The sequence below is a fragment of the Toxotes jaculatrix genome, chromosome 22 (assembly GCF_017976425.1).
Source record: "Toxotes jaculatrix isolate fToxJac2 chromosome 22, fToxJac2.pri, whole genome shotgun sequence".
NCBI classification, from domain to species: domain Eukaryota; kingdom Metazoa; phylum Chordata; class Actinopteri; family Toxotidae; genus Toxotes; species Toxotes jaculatrix.
Window position 1 is genome coordinate 14,890,586 of NC_054415.1, and position 16,769 is coordinate 14,907,354.

The 16,769-nt window shown below is 45.3% G+C and overlaps 1 protein-coding gene across 1 annotated transcript; it reads right to left on the minus strand.

The window, feature by feature from the left end:
- Positions 1–2,975: 2,975 nt before the first annotated feature.
- LOC121176171 (neuroepithelial cell-transforming gene 1 protein-like) lies at positions 2,976–10,476 on the minus strand. Its single transcript, XM_041030171.1, has 9 exons — positions 10,161–10,476; positions 7,119–7,226; positions 6,850–7,014; positions 6,222–6,284; positions 5,811–5,984; positions 5,454–5,711; positions 5,187–5,357; positions 4,846–5,032; positions 2,976–4,733 (listed from the first exon to the last, which is right to left on the minus strand). The coding sequence occupies exons 1-9, from the start codon at positions 10,251–10,253 to the stop codon at positions 4,285–4,287; spliced, it is 1,668 nt and encodes a 555-aa protein (XP_040886105.1). The 5' UTR covers positions 10,254–10,476; the 3' UTR covers positions 2,976–4,284.
- Between the last annotated feature and the right edge of the window lie 6,293 nt (positions 10,477–16,769).

Below are 16,769 nucleotides of genomic sequence, written 5' to 3' on the forward strand. Positions count from 1 at the left end.
TATCTTGCAAAGCCCCCTGGGCCTCTTCAGGAGGAAATGAAAGAAAGCCTGAATCTCCCCGTGAACACAAAAAGCAATATTTTGGAGGATAAATACCATTTCACTGAACATCACACACACACACACTCACTCACTCACTCACTTGTTGACATTTGTTTCGCATTTTCTTTCCACTGGAACACTGGCTCAGAGAGTCCAGAGTCCATCCTAAGGGTCAGTACCTAAGGTACCCGATCAAATCCCCTCTGTACGTCCAGTCCCGCTGTGCTTTGTCCACCTCGGGCTGCTGGTGTTGTTGTGGTATCTGAGGCTGGAAAAACCCACAGATTCACAGAGCTCAGGTCAAAGCGGTGCAGAAAACATTCAGCTGCAGCTTCTGGTTCCACTGAGCTTTGTTTTATCCAGTTAAATAACAAAATACTGCAACACCGACATTTTGAAAACATTCCTTCAGTTTATTTAAACCTGTTTTCCAAAGATCTAATGACGGTTTAATGATAACAGGTTTCATAACCACTCAAATGCACTCAGTGATGTTGTCAATGGAAAAAAATGAGCGGGACTTTACCTCTGGAAGCCTGTGGTGGTGGCCTGATGGAATAACCCTGACCACTCGTTCAGAAATCATTTCCTTGTAGGTCATGGGACGTGATGTTTGTGAGATAAAGAGAGTTAAAAGTAGACTCTGGGTTATGCAGGTTTGAAACAAGTCCTGCTTTAGTTCAGTGTGAAACGTCCCTGTGGGGGAAACATTTCCATCATCCTTTTTAAAGATAAATATTTTAGTGAGCCATTAATTGTTGTTCAAGTTTTCTTTTTTTTTCTCTTTCCCAGCCCTCGCATGCCATCTCCTGAGGCGAAAGGATATCTGAGATCTGCAAAAGAAAAAACAAAACAAAACAAAACACACCGAGCTGACAGCTCCTCTCATGAACACGAGAGTGATGAGTGAACACGCCGCCCGTCCGTCAGGATGAGCGTAGGAGAGTGTGCTTTGACATAAACATGGAGATTTTGATGGCAGAAGGTGCATGTGAACCCGTTTGACCTGCAGCCCTCTGAGGTTTCCTTCCTTCCGCTGGTCAGGTTTAGTCGTGTGCTCATGGCGTTGTCGGCTGTGGGCGTGGATTTGGTAAACTGATCTACAAGTCTTATATCCAGGGAGTTTCCAGTGCCTTCTAGTATCTAACTTAACAGTGATAAAAGAGATGTGCTGCATTCAAGTGATACACAAACATTAGAAGAAACAGACCACAGGCTTGTAAGGGCCTTTGCGTGTCTGCATGTTAATCTCATAGACAATATCTCTGTTATATTATCTCCACCCTGTGTGGGGCTGCGTTGGCCTTTTCACCATGCATGAGCCATGAATAAGTGAATTCATCGCCCACATGGTCCACCAGCGCTGACAGTGGGCCTTCACCCAGCCACAGTGTCCTGTTGTTCTCCTGTAAAATACACTGTACACATCATGGTGTACACAAAAAAAAAAAAAAACATTGATTCTTGCAGCTAATGTCCAGTAATAGGTGTCACTTTCACATTGTAGTTGTGGTAACAGAGAAACTGGGTGTCTGAGTCAGACCAGTCAGGGAAGTTTCTGCTTCCCCCAGTTTATCTGATCCTTCGTGTAGAGTCTCTTTTGATTCTGCAGCTGAAGGAAGTTAGTTTTTTTTTTTTTTTTTTAAATGTAGCAGCGAGAGGCATCGTAAAACAGTCGCTGTCTTAGCTCACTCATCAACACACACAGATAAACAACAGGATTGTTCATTTGTGCGGGTGAGAGGTAAACAAAAGCAGCGGTGAGTGGATCTAACTGGGTCAAACAACAAAGATAGGTGAGGCCAAAGGCTGCTGGGCCGGTTCTCTGCTCTTTGAACATCTCTTTGATCCTGTCACTTTGTGTTTCAGACACAATCCTACACAGCTCAAGTCTTCAGTGTTCCTAGATTGTGCTCAGATCTTAATAAAGCTGCATGTTCTTATCTGGAAAAATGTCCAAACTTTGTTTCAGGAGGAAGAGTTGTTGCTTTGTCGTGTTATTTGGTGGTTGTTGTAAATGAATGTGTCCATCAGTCCTACCTTACTGCCCAGCTACATAAAGGACACACTGCTGACGGCTTTAGCACTGGATGTAGATTGTGAGGTGTGGATGTATCTCCTGGGGACAATGGGCTCGACTGGATGGTATGTGTATTCACCACTCAGCCATCGGGAGGACTCACCTTTGAACTTCCTTTTGAAGTTTTGGCCACGGTTTCGGTCGTAATAACACCGTCTTCACCAGGTGAAGGGCTGTACCGCTGGTACATGTTCAACTTCCATTAAAGTAAATGGGCGACTGTGTGGGGAGCATGAGCAAATGTTTGGAGAAAGCTCTCAGTTTCTGAGAGACAGACGTAAGACATAACATACTTAATAAAAATCGCAAGCAGCGTCTGGATTCTGCCGAGCAGACAAATTGAAAAGAAAGAAAATCTGCCTCGCTGTGAAAAAATACTTTACGAGTTGCTTTTAAACAGTTCGCTGAAAAGAAGCTGCTTCTCTAGATTTCCTCTCTGGTGATCACTTTACCCATCTTGAATCATGGCCAAACTATACGCCAGCGTGGTGTGTGTGTGTGTACTACCAGTCCAGCCTTAAATTCTTCTAAACTCAACCTGTTTGTTATAAAACGTTTGACAGGCTCTTGTGGTCCATTTGTCAGGTCTTCCAAATGGAAACCACAGACCTGATAAAGAGAGGTGTTTCCTCCCATAAAGACTCGGTCAACAAACAGGGAGCGGGCAGGGACGTCGCAGTTTGAAAAAGCAAATCCCTACTAATTCTCACACTGGAAATGTTTCTCTTGGCACCCGCACGAAACTGACTGTTTAGTTAAGAGTGAAGCGGCCATAAATCAGCGGGGGGGGCACTCCTCAACCATGCTTCTCAAGATGCTAAAGTGAAGTAATATGAAGACACGAAAGCAGAAGTTCAGATGCAAATCTTACACAGATTTTTATTGTTCTTCTATTAAATACAGTTTGTGGCAAGCACACTGCCCTCTTTTCTTTTCTTTTCTTTTTTCCATCTCAACGACAAAAACATCTTGTGCACACATACAAAAAAACCTTCTTTTTCCTCTCTCTCCCCCTACGTACTTTTTCCATCGATTACACTCTTTCATCCACCTAAGAGCAAGACATCACATCCGCTTCCACAGAAAGTGGTAGGACTTAGACGTCTTGCCCTTACAATCTATTTCAATTTCCATAACATAGCTTTGTCCATCTCGTCTCTCATCTCTTCAACCTTCAGACAACTTTCTTCTATTTTCATTCCTTTACACCCTCAGGACAGGTTCATCCACCCTGCTGCCCCCAGCGGGTGCGTGCGAGCCATGCCCTCGACTAAAGCTCCATGCAAGATGCTACACTGAAGAGTCAGCTTTTTTTTTTCTCTCTCTCTCTCTCTCCTTTTTTTTTTTTGGAAAAACCAACATGGCTCAGTTCAAAATTTTGTGTTCAAACAAAACTCCTCATCTCTGACATGATTTCAGCAACTGATGATTTGTAATCACTTGCGCTTCATAATGATGTCTCTGTGTCCCAACAGTGAGAAAGTCAAATCTCATCTGTTAGGGATTTAAATTAATGCCTCCGACTACAGTATCTGCAAAAAAAAAAAAAAAATCCAAACATCTGCCATTTAAGGAATGTATAGAAATAAGATCTTTTACAGAGAACGTTGTAGCTTTGTGTGTCTGTCTGTTGCCTCCTAAACATGCTCAAAATTTCAAATAACTTTGCCTAAAAGCTAAACAGTGCTGCTTTGTGATATCTAAAAAAAAAAAAAAAAATACTACAATCAGTTTTAGAATATAAAAATGTAAAACTTTCATCATCCCCCCCAAAAAAAGGTCTAAAATAATGTTTAAATATCAAATTAATAGTAAACAGGATTTTGTTGCACCACCTCTATCTTCAAGAAATCCTCTTATGATACACAGATTCATGGGTGAGCTTTGTTTCTGGTTTTGCTTCCCTTTTCAGAGTCGGTGGAAGACGTGCACGTCTCTCCAGAATACTGTGTCTCTGTGGGATGCGCTTGGAAAGAGGGGTAAGGTAAATAGCTGCCAAAGAGGACAGTAACACAGAACACTGTTGTGATAATACACACACACGCAGACACACATAAATACAAGTCCCACGCTTCTCTGCGTTGTTTTTTCCTTTTTTAGGATTTATGTACAAAAAAAACAAGTGTCCGCCCCAGGAGTCCACTGTCTCCTCCCTGCTCTGTTCACACCATTGTCTCTTTCCTCTTCCCTAAAGAACACAGAGACTTCTTGTCCTTTTTGGTTTTGAGTGAGGAGGATGAGGAGAGCGAGGACAACGAAGACGATGACGTCGTCGATGAAGGCGAGGAGCATGGTGAAGGGGACGTCGCGGTGGGGCTGGGGGTGGCGCTGTTGCACGGAGAGCTGGGGGCGGACTGTGAGACCGGCTGCGGGCAGTTCTCGTCCGTCTCCTCCATGTGGATGATGGCGGAGGCGGAGGAAGGGCGGCGCTTGGAGCTGGCGCCGCTCGTGGGTGGGCTGGGGCTGGAGGCCTCGCTGAGGGGCCGGTGGACGGAAATGGCGCTGCGGAGGCAGTTGAGCCACTGCTGCTTGTGGAAGACATCGTTGACTTGTAGCGTGTGGGACTGCGCCTGGCTCGGGTCTTGAGAACGCACTCGGAAAATGTTCTTGGCTGTTGAAGAAATGAAAAAAAAAGGAAATTAGCGATTTGGTTTTTTGTGATAGGAGACAAACAATGACGATTAACAGTCACAGATGTTCTGATGTTGGACGCCAGCCTTTACCTTTGTCTGCGTTGCTGAAAGCGCCTCTGAAGGAGCCGCCCATTCTGACATCTCCGTCCTGCAGGTCCTCCAGCACCAGATCCTGCACCGGGATCGGCTGCCGGTAAACCTGGAAACACTGGCGCTCGTTCCTGGTGACGGGGCGGGTCAGAACCAGCACCTCGGTAAACAGGAACACATGCAGCTTCTGGTGGGAAACAAATAAAAAAACAAAACAGAAAAATATTAAAACCAGAAGACTGATATTTTACACTGCTTTATATGAGGTGTGAGGCTTGTGTTGGTGTGTGAAGAAGCAGCCAAAGGAGCAGTGTGTTGCCCAGAGTGTGTGTCTCGCTCACCGTGCCGCTCTTGTTACGCAGCTCCCCGTGACACAGCAGGCTCTTGCACTGCTCGATGTGAGGGTCCCTCTGCCTGTCGTCCAGATACTCCAGCTTGTCGATGTAGTACTGGCACTCGGACTCTCCCTTCTTCATGTTGATGTCGGACAGAACGCCCTGGATGATGGTGATCTGAACACACAAGGAATCAAATGATTAACCTCAGCTGCATTTTAAGATAAACAATCTAAAGAGAATGCTGGTTCCGTGTTTGTGTCTTTGACTTACCGCTTCCTCCAGGCTAGCAGCATCAGGATGCTCTGGGGGAGTGTGTCTCAGTATCTCTTTGAGCAGCAGAGGGTACTTGACCAGACGGGAGCGTGGAATGTCCAGGAAGCTCCACAGGTCCAGCTTCCTGCTGAAGGGTGACTCGAGGCATCGCTGCAGGAAGTCTTGCACCCGCCTGTCCTGCTTCTTCTGGTCCAGCAGCGCCTTGGCTGCCAGCTGGTTGCTGCAGTAGTCCTTGTAGGCATTCAGCCTGGGCAGCTGCAGAAGAAGGTGGGAGGGACACTTTAACATACTGCTCCCAGAATGTTAACAGAATCCCAGATTTACTGACTCCTGACTCGGTAAAAGGACACTTACCCAGCTTACGACAATCTGTCCGATCTGGCCCACGGTCCCATCCGGCCCTGTGGCTTTGGAGAGCTGGGCCAGCAGGTCCTCGTGCAGAGGGATGTAGGCATCCAGGTTGCCGAAGATGTGAGTGAGCTCCTCCTCGGACATGATGGAGAGCTTCAGCATTGGGTCGTGGTACGCCTGTGGGTGGGAGCAGAGCCAAAACGGTCAAATGACAACATCCCAGCAGGGCCGAGAGTGGGTGGATGCTAAGAATAGCTCAGTGAAGGGTTTTAGGGGTAACAACAGAAAGACGGAGGACTAATTCCTGTCTTTTTATAGTCCCTGGCTTGGCTGCGTGGAAGGTCTGTCAGGCTTTGATTTAATCTGTTTGCTTTATATGTACTCCCTCTGCATCTGAGGTTTAAAAGTACAAACCTTGCGTGCGAGCTGGAGGTCCTCAATCAGGTCCTGTTCTCCACGAGACAGCTCAAATATGGCCTGAGGAGGAGGAGGAGGGACAGAAAGGTACTTCCTTAGCAAAACAATCGGAATCGGGATGTCAGTGCACCATTACAACAGACAGTGATCAGGCTGAATCTGAAACGCCACTGGTGCCAAATGACTGAGGTCAACGCTGAAACCTCTCCGGCTGCTCTCTCTCCCTCTCCTTCTTGCTCTCTGTGTTTAAAACTGTACTGAGTTTATGGCTGTTGACAGTTGGCTCAGATATCTGGGGTACTTGGGGGAGGGGGGAGAGGGAGAGGGAGGGGGAGGGGCAAGAAAGTGCTAGACTAGAGTGTGTGCTGGTTTGTTGACTTGTCGGGTACATATGAGTTTACACAGACTGGGAAATGAGCCCTGGATGGCTTTTGGCCCCATTTAGACTGTTTGACACAAATACTACAGGGAAATGTGAAACTACTCTTCCTGACAGGTAGAATTCACCGCTGTCTGGATTTCTGCTCATTTGTTTAGAACTACTCTTCTCCCCTTCGTGTCCTAACCATGTTCTCTTTTACCTGCCATTTCTACTGTACTCAAATGTCTCAGTGTTGAATCTCACCTCCTGCCGCTTGATCTCTTTTGTAGAGAAAGTCCCCTTCTGGTGGACGTCTAGTGTCTCTGACCACAGCGTGCTGTTCCTCCTTTTAGGCGGTGTCGGGGCCGCTGCCTTGCTGCAAGGCTTCTGGGGCACGCCCGGCGACTTGCCATCACCTCGGAATGAGGCCTGCAGATGGGAGAAAGAGGAGGAAGCCCCCAGAGGTCAGACACGTTGCATTCGTCAAACTCAACAGCTGTTTAGTGCTCGTGTGATGTCGCAGGAGAGCTTACCTGGATGGTTTGGCCGAAGCGCCGGACGGCCCCATTCTTCACCGGAGAGATGAGGTTGGCTAGCGACGTCACCCTGCCGAGAGGACGGACACGCTTGTTGCTGGGTTCCTAAAGAGGCAGGAGGGAAATGGAAGGAGAGATTAGTCAAGCAAATTTAAAAATCATAGCTCATGTCATAGAAGCAAACTGATCAGTTATGCCAGCTGTGAGATTTTCACAGAGACCTCAGCAGCGAGTCCAGGCGCTCTCCTGTGACTTCCTTGTGATTTAACGCATCAAGTCAAGACTTTATGAACCATTACTGACTCCGCTCCTCTCTTTGAGGTGAGGAAACAGGAGTAGCTGGAGGTCGAGCTGCAACCAGACAAACTGGCGGAGCAGCGGACAGACAAACGCTGAAGTGGAGGAAGCAGCTCCAGCAGCTGTTGGCTCCATCATGTGAAGAGTCTTGAGGCCGGGCCAGCCCACAGAGCACAAAGAGCCTTTCTGACTGCTGATCTGGAGGGGAAGGGGGTCTGGTGGAATGCCAAGAATGCACGAGACCCCTTCTCTCAGCTGTTCAACACCCCCCCCCCCACAAACGAGCTGCTACTATCTGCAACAACAGCTACCAACCTCCTCTCGGGAATGGATCCGCTCAAACAGTGTGAGATAAATGCTCAATCACTGCTCCAGCTCTTTAAATGCCTTTCTCAGGGAGACAAAGCCGTAGAGAACGTGGCAGTGTATCAGGGCTGCTCAGTAAAACAGACCAGCAAGTGTGAATGGGGGGCAAAGAAGCAGCAGTCGTAAACAGACAGTGAATCTGTCCCCTCTCAAGTGTTTACACAGTGCGGCCTCGCAGGTGAGGGGGGTGGGGGGGGGGGGGGGGTTGCACGGTGTTTATGGCTGCGAGTCGAGACAGGTTCTTTCAACAAGCCTCGCGTGAGAGCAGCACTACTACACCTGGGCCAGGTGACCACCCTCCCACTCCCCTCCCCTCACCCTGCCCTGAGGCAGGGAGAAAGGAGAGAGCTGCTTGGCCTCCTGCCAACACAAACAGGCCACAGGAATCAAAGAGCTGAAGATCTGAGGTAATGATTTCAGCTCACAGAGCCTCTTCAAAAACACGACACGATGAGGCGGACCTCAGCCATAATTAGCACTTCCAAAAGTTTGCACTCCCCGCAAAAAAACATTTGACTTGATTTTACAAACTACAGGCTAATGAAGCCTTCCTCTTTGAAACCGAGCACTGCACTCGAGCAGTTGCTTGTGCTCGAGCGGTTCCCCTGACTCAGGCCAAATGTGGATTTTTGCCTTGGCTCAGCGAATCTGGGAAACAGAGCAGTCATTGAGGCTCCGGGCCCTGCAGACACAGCTGCGGAACAGATCCACTTAAGTCTGGTGAGGCCCGAGAGCTGCGGTTGAGTCACGGTCTGCTGTGGCCAGGGTCTGCGCATGGGATCAGAGGGGAACAGCCAGACAGCCTTGAGACCTCAGCGAGCCCCTCTAGTGGCAGCGTCCAGCAAAGAGACGCTACATGCCAGCTGCTTTTGGCTGGGATGTACAAGTAAGGACAGATATTTTTGACTTATCTGTGGAGACTAGATTGGCCTGTCTCTTAATTTATGACCTTTTATTATCTGTAGACAAAGAAAATAAGCAGAGAGCACAAGTTTGGAGGAGGGCGGGGGAGGGTGCGTGGTGGGGGGGTTCCCCAAAGTCAATATTGGAAAAGCGTGCTGGCCATTATGCTCTTCCTGTCCTTTTGGGACTGGCCCCAGAATAACAAAAGGCCATTAAATCCTCTCATTGTGGATCAGCTGTAAAGTGAAACAGTACAGACAGAGAAAGTTGCTATTCCTGGCAGTTTGACCCAGGAGCCAGACTCACTCTGACTGGAGCTGCAGCGAGTCTGGCTCACTTCAGAAAACCAGATGGATCCGGGGTTTGTGCTGCTGCTTTGGGTGACTACTATCAGTGCAACAAAGAGACTCCAGAAATACATATTGTACATGTGCGCTCTGTTAAGATAGCAACCTCATAAACATCCTAAAAGGGTTCCTGTGCTTTCTCTTTGATGTAACCTAGTGTGTGCTTGTGAGCTAAAACCCCATGTGCGCCCCCCTGATTACAGCACAGCCTGAGCTGATAGGAGCTGAGAACAGAACAGCCAGACCATAAAGAAAAGAGTCCAGGTCAGCACACAAGGAGGAAAAAAAAACCCTTCATTGAGAACTGGTATCACTTCATGAATTGTCCTTAGACTTTTACTTTATCAAGTGATTTACTGTCAATGAAACCACGTCAGCCCGACATTTCTCCAGAAAGGGAACTGTGCAAGCCTCAAAAAGAGGAAGGAAGAAGCCGCCGGGGTGGCTTTTAATCGGCGCAGAGGGAACACCTGGCTTTCAGCACCTGCGTCCCTTTAACAGTGTTCTGCAGCTGAAGGAATGCTCTCGGGGTGCTGTGCTGAATTTGCATCACAGACCTGTTTTAACTTCAGAGTCAGAGGTGTTCCTAGACGGGGCTGAGCTAAAAAGGATGCAAGGCTCTTGACTGTGTATTCGCCCCCTACTGCTTTCACTGTTTGTAGAGCTTTGAGTTTACTGACTGTCCTGATCTCTCCATATCCCACCCAGGCTGAGCTGCCTGCTGGGGGGTGGGTAGGGGTAGCTGGGGGTGGGTGGTTGGGGACAGCTCACTGTTTACTTCTTCATTCAGGTGCGGTGTAATCCAATGATTAACTTTTCCAGGTTGGGCAGTATCTGAAGCATTGTTTTAAGCGCCTCGGCACAAAGTTCACAATCTCGTCTCACAGGGCAATTCAAAGCACACACACACACACACACACACACACACACACACACACTGTGTACTCAGCTAAGATAAAAAACAGGGTTAGGCGCTGATTCACTCACAATCTAACACATGACACAAAGATATGACTTCATCTAAATGACTTCCAGTCAAACATTTACTCAAAGACACACACACACACACACACAGCAACTAAACACAGCCATACCACCATCATCACGAGTGTTTTTCCAATCTCACCTCTGACTCTTTGTTGGCTTGGTTCTGGTAGTCTATCACTTGCAGAGTCCGTTTGATAGGCACCAAGCTACCCAGTTCATCGTAAGCCACCATAGCTTTCAGTAAAAACACAATATCCGTTTTTTTTTTTAAAATCCTGGAGATTCAGCTCAAAGTAATCCACATCAGAGAGAAAAAAAAGTTGATGAAAATCAAGGGTTGTGTGAAAAAACCCTAAATAAATAAATACAACTCCCCCCTCTTTGTCGTGTTCTTCTCCCCTGAAGGGACAGAGCTCACTGAAAGCCCTCCTCACACACACACACACACACACTTTCAAAACTTTGGTCTGAGGTGTACGGAGGGGGAGAAGGCTTTATACCAGAAAGGAGTGACGGGGAGGAGCCTCTGCTCAGCCCTCATGGCTGCAGATGAGGCGGGACCGGGTTTACTTGGAAAGTGAGGAGAGAGTGTGGCTGTACTCCCTGTTGATCCATACACTCAGTGGAAACATTAGCCAGAATTTCTAAGATCCCAAGTAAAGTTTACTCTTCAACAGAGCCGACATAAACAACTCTGACGACAAAGGCAAATTGGAAAAATAATGAACCTTGACAAACACAAGGACTTTTTCTCAAGAAACTGGGTTAGGACTTGCAATAAAACCTGAGAAATAATGGGTCAGAATTAGTCATTTCCATACAAATTTTGTTTTTTTAAGGTTTAAAACAAGTTGTATGAACAAGATACTGTTCTGCAGATATTTCTTTTTTTAATATAAACACATTATGGAAACATTACTGGCACTAAGTCCCCACATTTGGTTAGAAAATGTGTGCCAGTGAAGCTGCAGCTGAACATTTAGCTTTACTATCAAAGACAAAAGTAAGAGCAAATATAAAATAGCACTTTGTGAACAGTACATTTGTGGAAACGGAGATGAATTAAATGACGCCAACGTTTAAAGTGACCCAAAGTAAAAACAGAGTTACCTATTGATTTACCTGTCAGGTCATAGCTATTAGAATTCAGCTTTTAGGAACTGATGGCAATGTTTGTTACTCATAGTTGAATAAAACTTTACTTGTGTATTAGACTGATTTATATAAACACAGCTTCAATTCTAACTTTATTTTACTACATTACTGTGATCATTAACATTCATCATTATAGTCATGATGACATATTAGTCTAATCAGTGCGTTTACCTATTTCACAAGCTCCAAGTGAAATTCAATGCTTCAATATTTCAATGTTTTAAACAGTCTAGTGCTGCTTACTAAAGCTGAAACCATCATTCCCAGTAAATGCCGCAGCCCTAACACAAAAGAGGAAGTGGTTTGTCTCAACTTCAACCACCTCTGGTATCAGCTACTAAAAGGTTCGAAACCAAAAGATCAGTTCTGGTTAATAAACTTTAAATGAGTAAACTACAAAGTCATTTTTACTTTGGTATTCCTTGTTAGTTACTTAATCAAAGCAGTCTCTGCTCTTTACTTTTAAAAGAGCTGTTATCAGTCTCATCAGCTGAAATGGGGGAGGTGATCAATTACAATATCAATAGCAGGGCCACAGTGACACACTCAGCCAGATGTTTAAACTGAAACCTGTATATTGAGTACCGCTTGGGGGTGGGCAGGGGCTCTGCAACCCATATGTTGATTGGTCTAATGGGGGGGGTAACATGTTTGCCAATTCCAGTAAAGACAACGGGCTAAACTGAAACAGAAATGAAACCCGTGGCTCTTTTTTCATGCATGTGTGCACACCCAGCGAGATGACTAAACCAGACAGGCTGAGGGACACCCACACCTGAAGTCTAACACACCCGCACAGCTGGTGCACAAATGCACAACAAAAAGTGGAGGTGTTAGTTCTGTAGGAGCGGCTAATGTGTAGGTACTGCAAGGCAGGGTGTCACAATGTATGTGTGTGTGTGTGAGAATGTATTTGGGGCAAATGGACAAGCCTGTTCCTGACTCTGCTTCAGCCTCCTGGGTCAACGTGGAGGTGTGAAAAAGGACACATTCGTGCTGGCATAGTGTATGTGTGTAGATGTTGACACCTTGTTCTTTGGGTTTGTTGACGCAGTGGTCAGGAGGGCGCATCTGCTGCAGACCAACAGGACACTGGATGTCTGGATTACATCATCCATAAGCCTTCAAATGGTAAATGCAGTAACTCAACTATCAGAACCAAAAAGGCTCAGGATTTGGATTCATGTGAGAAAAAGGACAGTGGAGCGAAAAGCTATGCAGACCCGGTATTAACGCGTGTCTCAGGTGATCCGATCACTGTACTAAATACAGGTGAGACTGCACCCAAGAGGCATTGAGGATGCATTAAAGATCCGGTCACTCAGACCACATTCTGAGATGGTCTGGGCTACAAGCAGCCACACTGTCTTAGGAGTGTGAACGCAAACGTGTCCTGGGCCACAGTGAAGGACCACTTACTCAACTGACACCCTCTGTGTAAGAGGGTACTCATTCATAAACAAATCACAAGTCCTACAAATCACATAAGGTGATTTGTCCATGACGCCTGAAAAATTTGAAAAAACCCATAGAGAGGGACATATTAAAAGTGCGTCAAACACTGTGGGTGATTTGGTGTGACGGTAACACGCCAAGAAGCAGACCCAGTCTGTGTTGTTTTGGTTTCCTCTTCTTCTTTTCCTTTCTGGCATTCATTTCTGCCTCCAGTTAAAAAACAACAACAACAACAACAACAACACATTAGGTCTTTGCAAACAGAGCTGATATCAGTGTTTATCTGCATATAGAGCAGGGAAGCGAAATACGATTGCAAGTGCTCACTGGAGACGCATGTTAATGCCAAGACTGAACTGACGTACTTCCCACTTCTGATCGGTTTACCCGAGACTCATATTGATGCCAGGTATGAACAGGACCAGAGGGATCTAATTAAAAATGAATCTGCCTGTGTGTAGCGTCTGCATGCCTTCGAGAAGACACCGTGCAGTCCTGCTCTTACTCACTCTGTATGGGGAGACCATGGGCTGAATCAGCTGTACATCTGGCCCCAGCCACTATAAAAACTAAGAACAACATGGCTAGGCCTGTCTGAGCTGCAGCTGGAGTGCAGCCGTGATTTACGCTCCAAAACACACACACATACATGCCCGTCTGAGCACAGAGCGGCGAAGAGGGATGAGTAATGCAGTGAGCGGTGGAGTTTCACCGCTGTCTAACCTATGCCGTGCCAGGGACGGGACTGAACCCCCGAGGCCCCCCGAGGGGCTGAGCTCGACTTAACCTCTAAATCAGCAGCAGTGAGTACAGGATGCACAGAGCCTAATTACAGCTCTGGACAAAGAAACACTGCTGACTGACTTAAAACAACACGAGGTCGGTGGAGCATACTGCTGCCCTCTGCTGATTAAGGTCAGCAGCAACAGCAAATAGGGGTGATGAAGTGAACACTTCATCTTTCTGGGTAGCAACAGCTGACCTCTCAGACCTGTCGTTTTTTTTTTTTTTTAAATCAAACCACCAAAATTTGACCTTCCTTCTATTTCTGAGTGAAAACACGTGCAAAAGGGCAAATATTTCTGAAAGAAGCTTAATAATAAGTCGCTCCAAAATCTAAATATAAAGAAAAATAATCATTTTCATACTTTTCAAACCATTCAGTGAGCCCTTGTTCCCCGAAAAGAAGCATCTGACTTATTATTATTATTATTTTTTTTAATTTACCTTGATTATCAAAGGAACAGGTGTTGACACTAGGATTATCTTGAGGGAATCTCAAACAAACTTTCTTTGCCCATTAAATTGAAAACACTCCCAGAGGGTTTAGGAAAGAGTCCATTTTTAAATCAGGCCCTGAGTAAGGACCTGCCTGAGAGATTTTAAGCCCTATTAATCTAGGAAGTTTCTGTTCTGAGGGCAGGAATCTATAAATACCTCCACTCCTCTGCGCCTGCAATTAAATAAAGCTAAAGATATGCAGAAGTTGTAGACTGATCTAATCACAGAACAGCCTACAGAAACAATGAAAGGCACAGTTCTCAAACCAGACTAACATCCTCAGGTTACTCAACAGTTTGTTTCTTTCTTCTTTTTTTTTTGTTACGTTTTGTTTTGTCAGTGTTCACACCCAGAGCAGTCCTGGTTGCTACCAAACACAGCGAGATAACAAAGACTCCCAGTGAAACCACCAACGCTTTGTAGACAGAACAAACTGATACACTGATAGAGCTTCATCTGGCATTCACACAAAGAGAAAAAATACTTTTTGCTAAGTTAAATCGAGGTAATCTGTCATGCTGGCAGTGGCACAGCAACGAATGGAAGATTCACGCAGGGATATTTCTAGCTCAGAGATTTGTGAATTCAGGCCCAAGTTACACATTAAACTTTAAAAAGAAAAGCCACATGCCTCATTAATACTGAAATTCACATTATGATGACATTCCTGTTTGAAATCAAAGATGCCCAGGGCTTGATCTGAGGGCAGGACCAGGCCTGCGGTGGGAAGGGCGAGACTGGTAGAAGACCAGAAGCGGGTATGAATTCTACAGAAGAGTTGGTTAATGTGAGGAGATATTTTCCCATAAGCTTTATCCCATGGTAGATATTAATGCAATATCTCTGCTGTGTAAGAACATTGTGGGTTATGTTGCACAGGAACGCACATTCCTGTGCAACATAACAAACATATGGGTGGGTGGCAGATTTTGTGACCTGCCCAAGTCCACGATGGTCTGAGTTGACCCTGTGCAGACATCCGCTGGCCTTTATTTTTCCTCCGAACAAGTTGTTATAGGATGTTCACTTCAGTACAGCCTATGACTCAAATAATTACAGCTAAATTAGCCATGTCTGCTGATTCGTTTTTTATCGATTGACTAAAAAATTCATTGACTAAATGTCGAAGCTCTGAAAAAAAGATCACTTCAGACTCTGAGAAGCTGTGATTTAGAAAACAACAGTTAGTTGCAGCCCTAATCATGGTAATACTTATTTTAAAAAAAAAAAACACTCTGATTCTATTTAACATCTCCACTTTGATGCCGAGCCAAAGGGAAGCAGAGTAAGAGCTGCCATATGTTTAACAAGAGATTTGTACAACAACTGTCTCTGTATGTGCAGCAGAGTAGGGATTAGAGTGCACTGGAGGTGGCTCAATTAAAAAAAAAAGAAAATACACAAAAACATTCTTGGGATTTGGTTTAGCTAAATCACAGCAACTGATCCAACTGGTTAAAGAAGCCCAGCCTGTACGTCTCTGCTAATCCCTCTGCCGTGGGTGGGTTAGGACAAAAACAACCTGTGTGGAGACAAAATGGGTGGAAATGGGCAATAGGCTGGTTGTAAACTGTAAACTGTAAGGACCATTAATGCTACCCTCAGCACGAGAGGAGTTTCATACTCATATATTTCATATATTGAGACAGGGACAAAAAATTCTGATCTGTTTGACTGTGGAAATCTGAAAATACCAAATGAAAGGCTGTCGTTAGGTAACAGCTGCCGTTTCACAGAATCTCAGCAGAGGTGAAAAAAACTGAAACTGTTATATGCTGAACTGATCGCAGTTGTATGGGTGTGCTCGCTTTCACACCCACGCACTAAATGAGTTGTATTTTCCAACCCGGTCAGTCCTGTAAGTCACATCTCTAAATCAAGGAACCTGCTTTGGCGTAACTATCAGCAGATCTCAACAAGCTCTTCACCAAACAAACACTCTACAGGCTCTATCTCTAGATGTCTTCCGGTGACAAGCATCGGTCATTTTGATGGTATGCTCTGAATTCACAGCAGAGGCTCAGCTTACAGATACAGCGAGAAGAGATAAGATATGGATTCCGGTCATGGTGTTTCTTAAGAGCTCCACAAACTAAAGTGATGAGACAAACCTACCTAGTGGAATTTATATGTTTCAATAATCAAGTGTAGAGCCCCGCAGGAACAACATTCAGAGATGCCATCACAGAAATCTGATGGCAACAGATGAGTCATGAATGCATTGCATGCTGGTACTGGTCATTATTTTTGACAGTTCACAAAGTAAACCAATTGATGATGAAATAAAGAATTATAGATTGACAGCTATTATATTATTATACTATATTCAATTATGCACACTGGAAAAAAACTGAATGAATGTGATAAAAGAAAATGACAACAACAATTAAAATAGCCTCAGTTCTGTTTGCATCTCAACTGTTGTGGTTCCCAACCAGGAGACCTCAGGTCCATACTGAACGGATCATGAGGGTATGGAAAGCAGACAAGCAGCAAACTACTTGAAGTTTATTTTTAATTATAGTGAACATATGGCACTATATTCTTATTTGTAAGTACTGTTCTGTGTGTATGCTCACCTTTGATAGGGACCCACTTCTCTTCTGCCTTCCTGTTTTACTGGCCTGTTGTATATTAACATGCTATGCCATGCTCGGAGGCCTGCTTTACTTCTAATTTCTGTTGTAATGCTTTTTATTTTCTTGCGTGTTTTTAACCCAAGCTGCACTTTCTTCTGTTTTCGCTGGGTGAAATATAATTGAATGAGTATAAAGTGTGTGGTCTGTGACATAAGGGAGGAGATGTGTGGATCCCATTTACTGGTTTTCAAAGCGGGAAGTTTAACTGCAGCCTGATG

Excerpts from the sequence above, each read along its gene's own strand:
- LOC121176171 (XM_041030171.1), bottom strand. The coding sequence starts at position 10,253 with ATGGTGGCTTACGATGAACTGGGTAGCTTGGTGCCTATCAAACGGACT. Across the intron at positions 7,227-10,160 it reads AAGCCAACAAAGAGTCAGAG|GAACCCAGCAACAAGCGTGT; the intron begins GTGAGATTGGAA and ends CTGCCTCTTTAG. Across the intron at positions 6,285-6,849 it reads AAGAGATCAAGCGGCAGGAG|GCCATATTTGAGCTGTCTCG; the intron begins GTGAGATTCAAC and ends CCTCCTCCTCAG.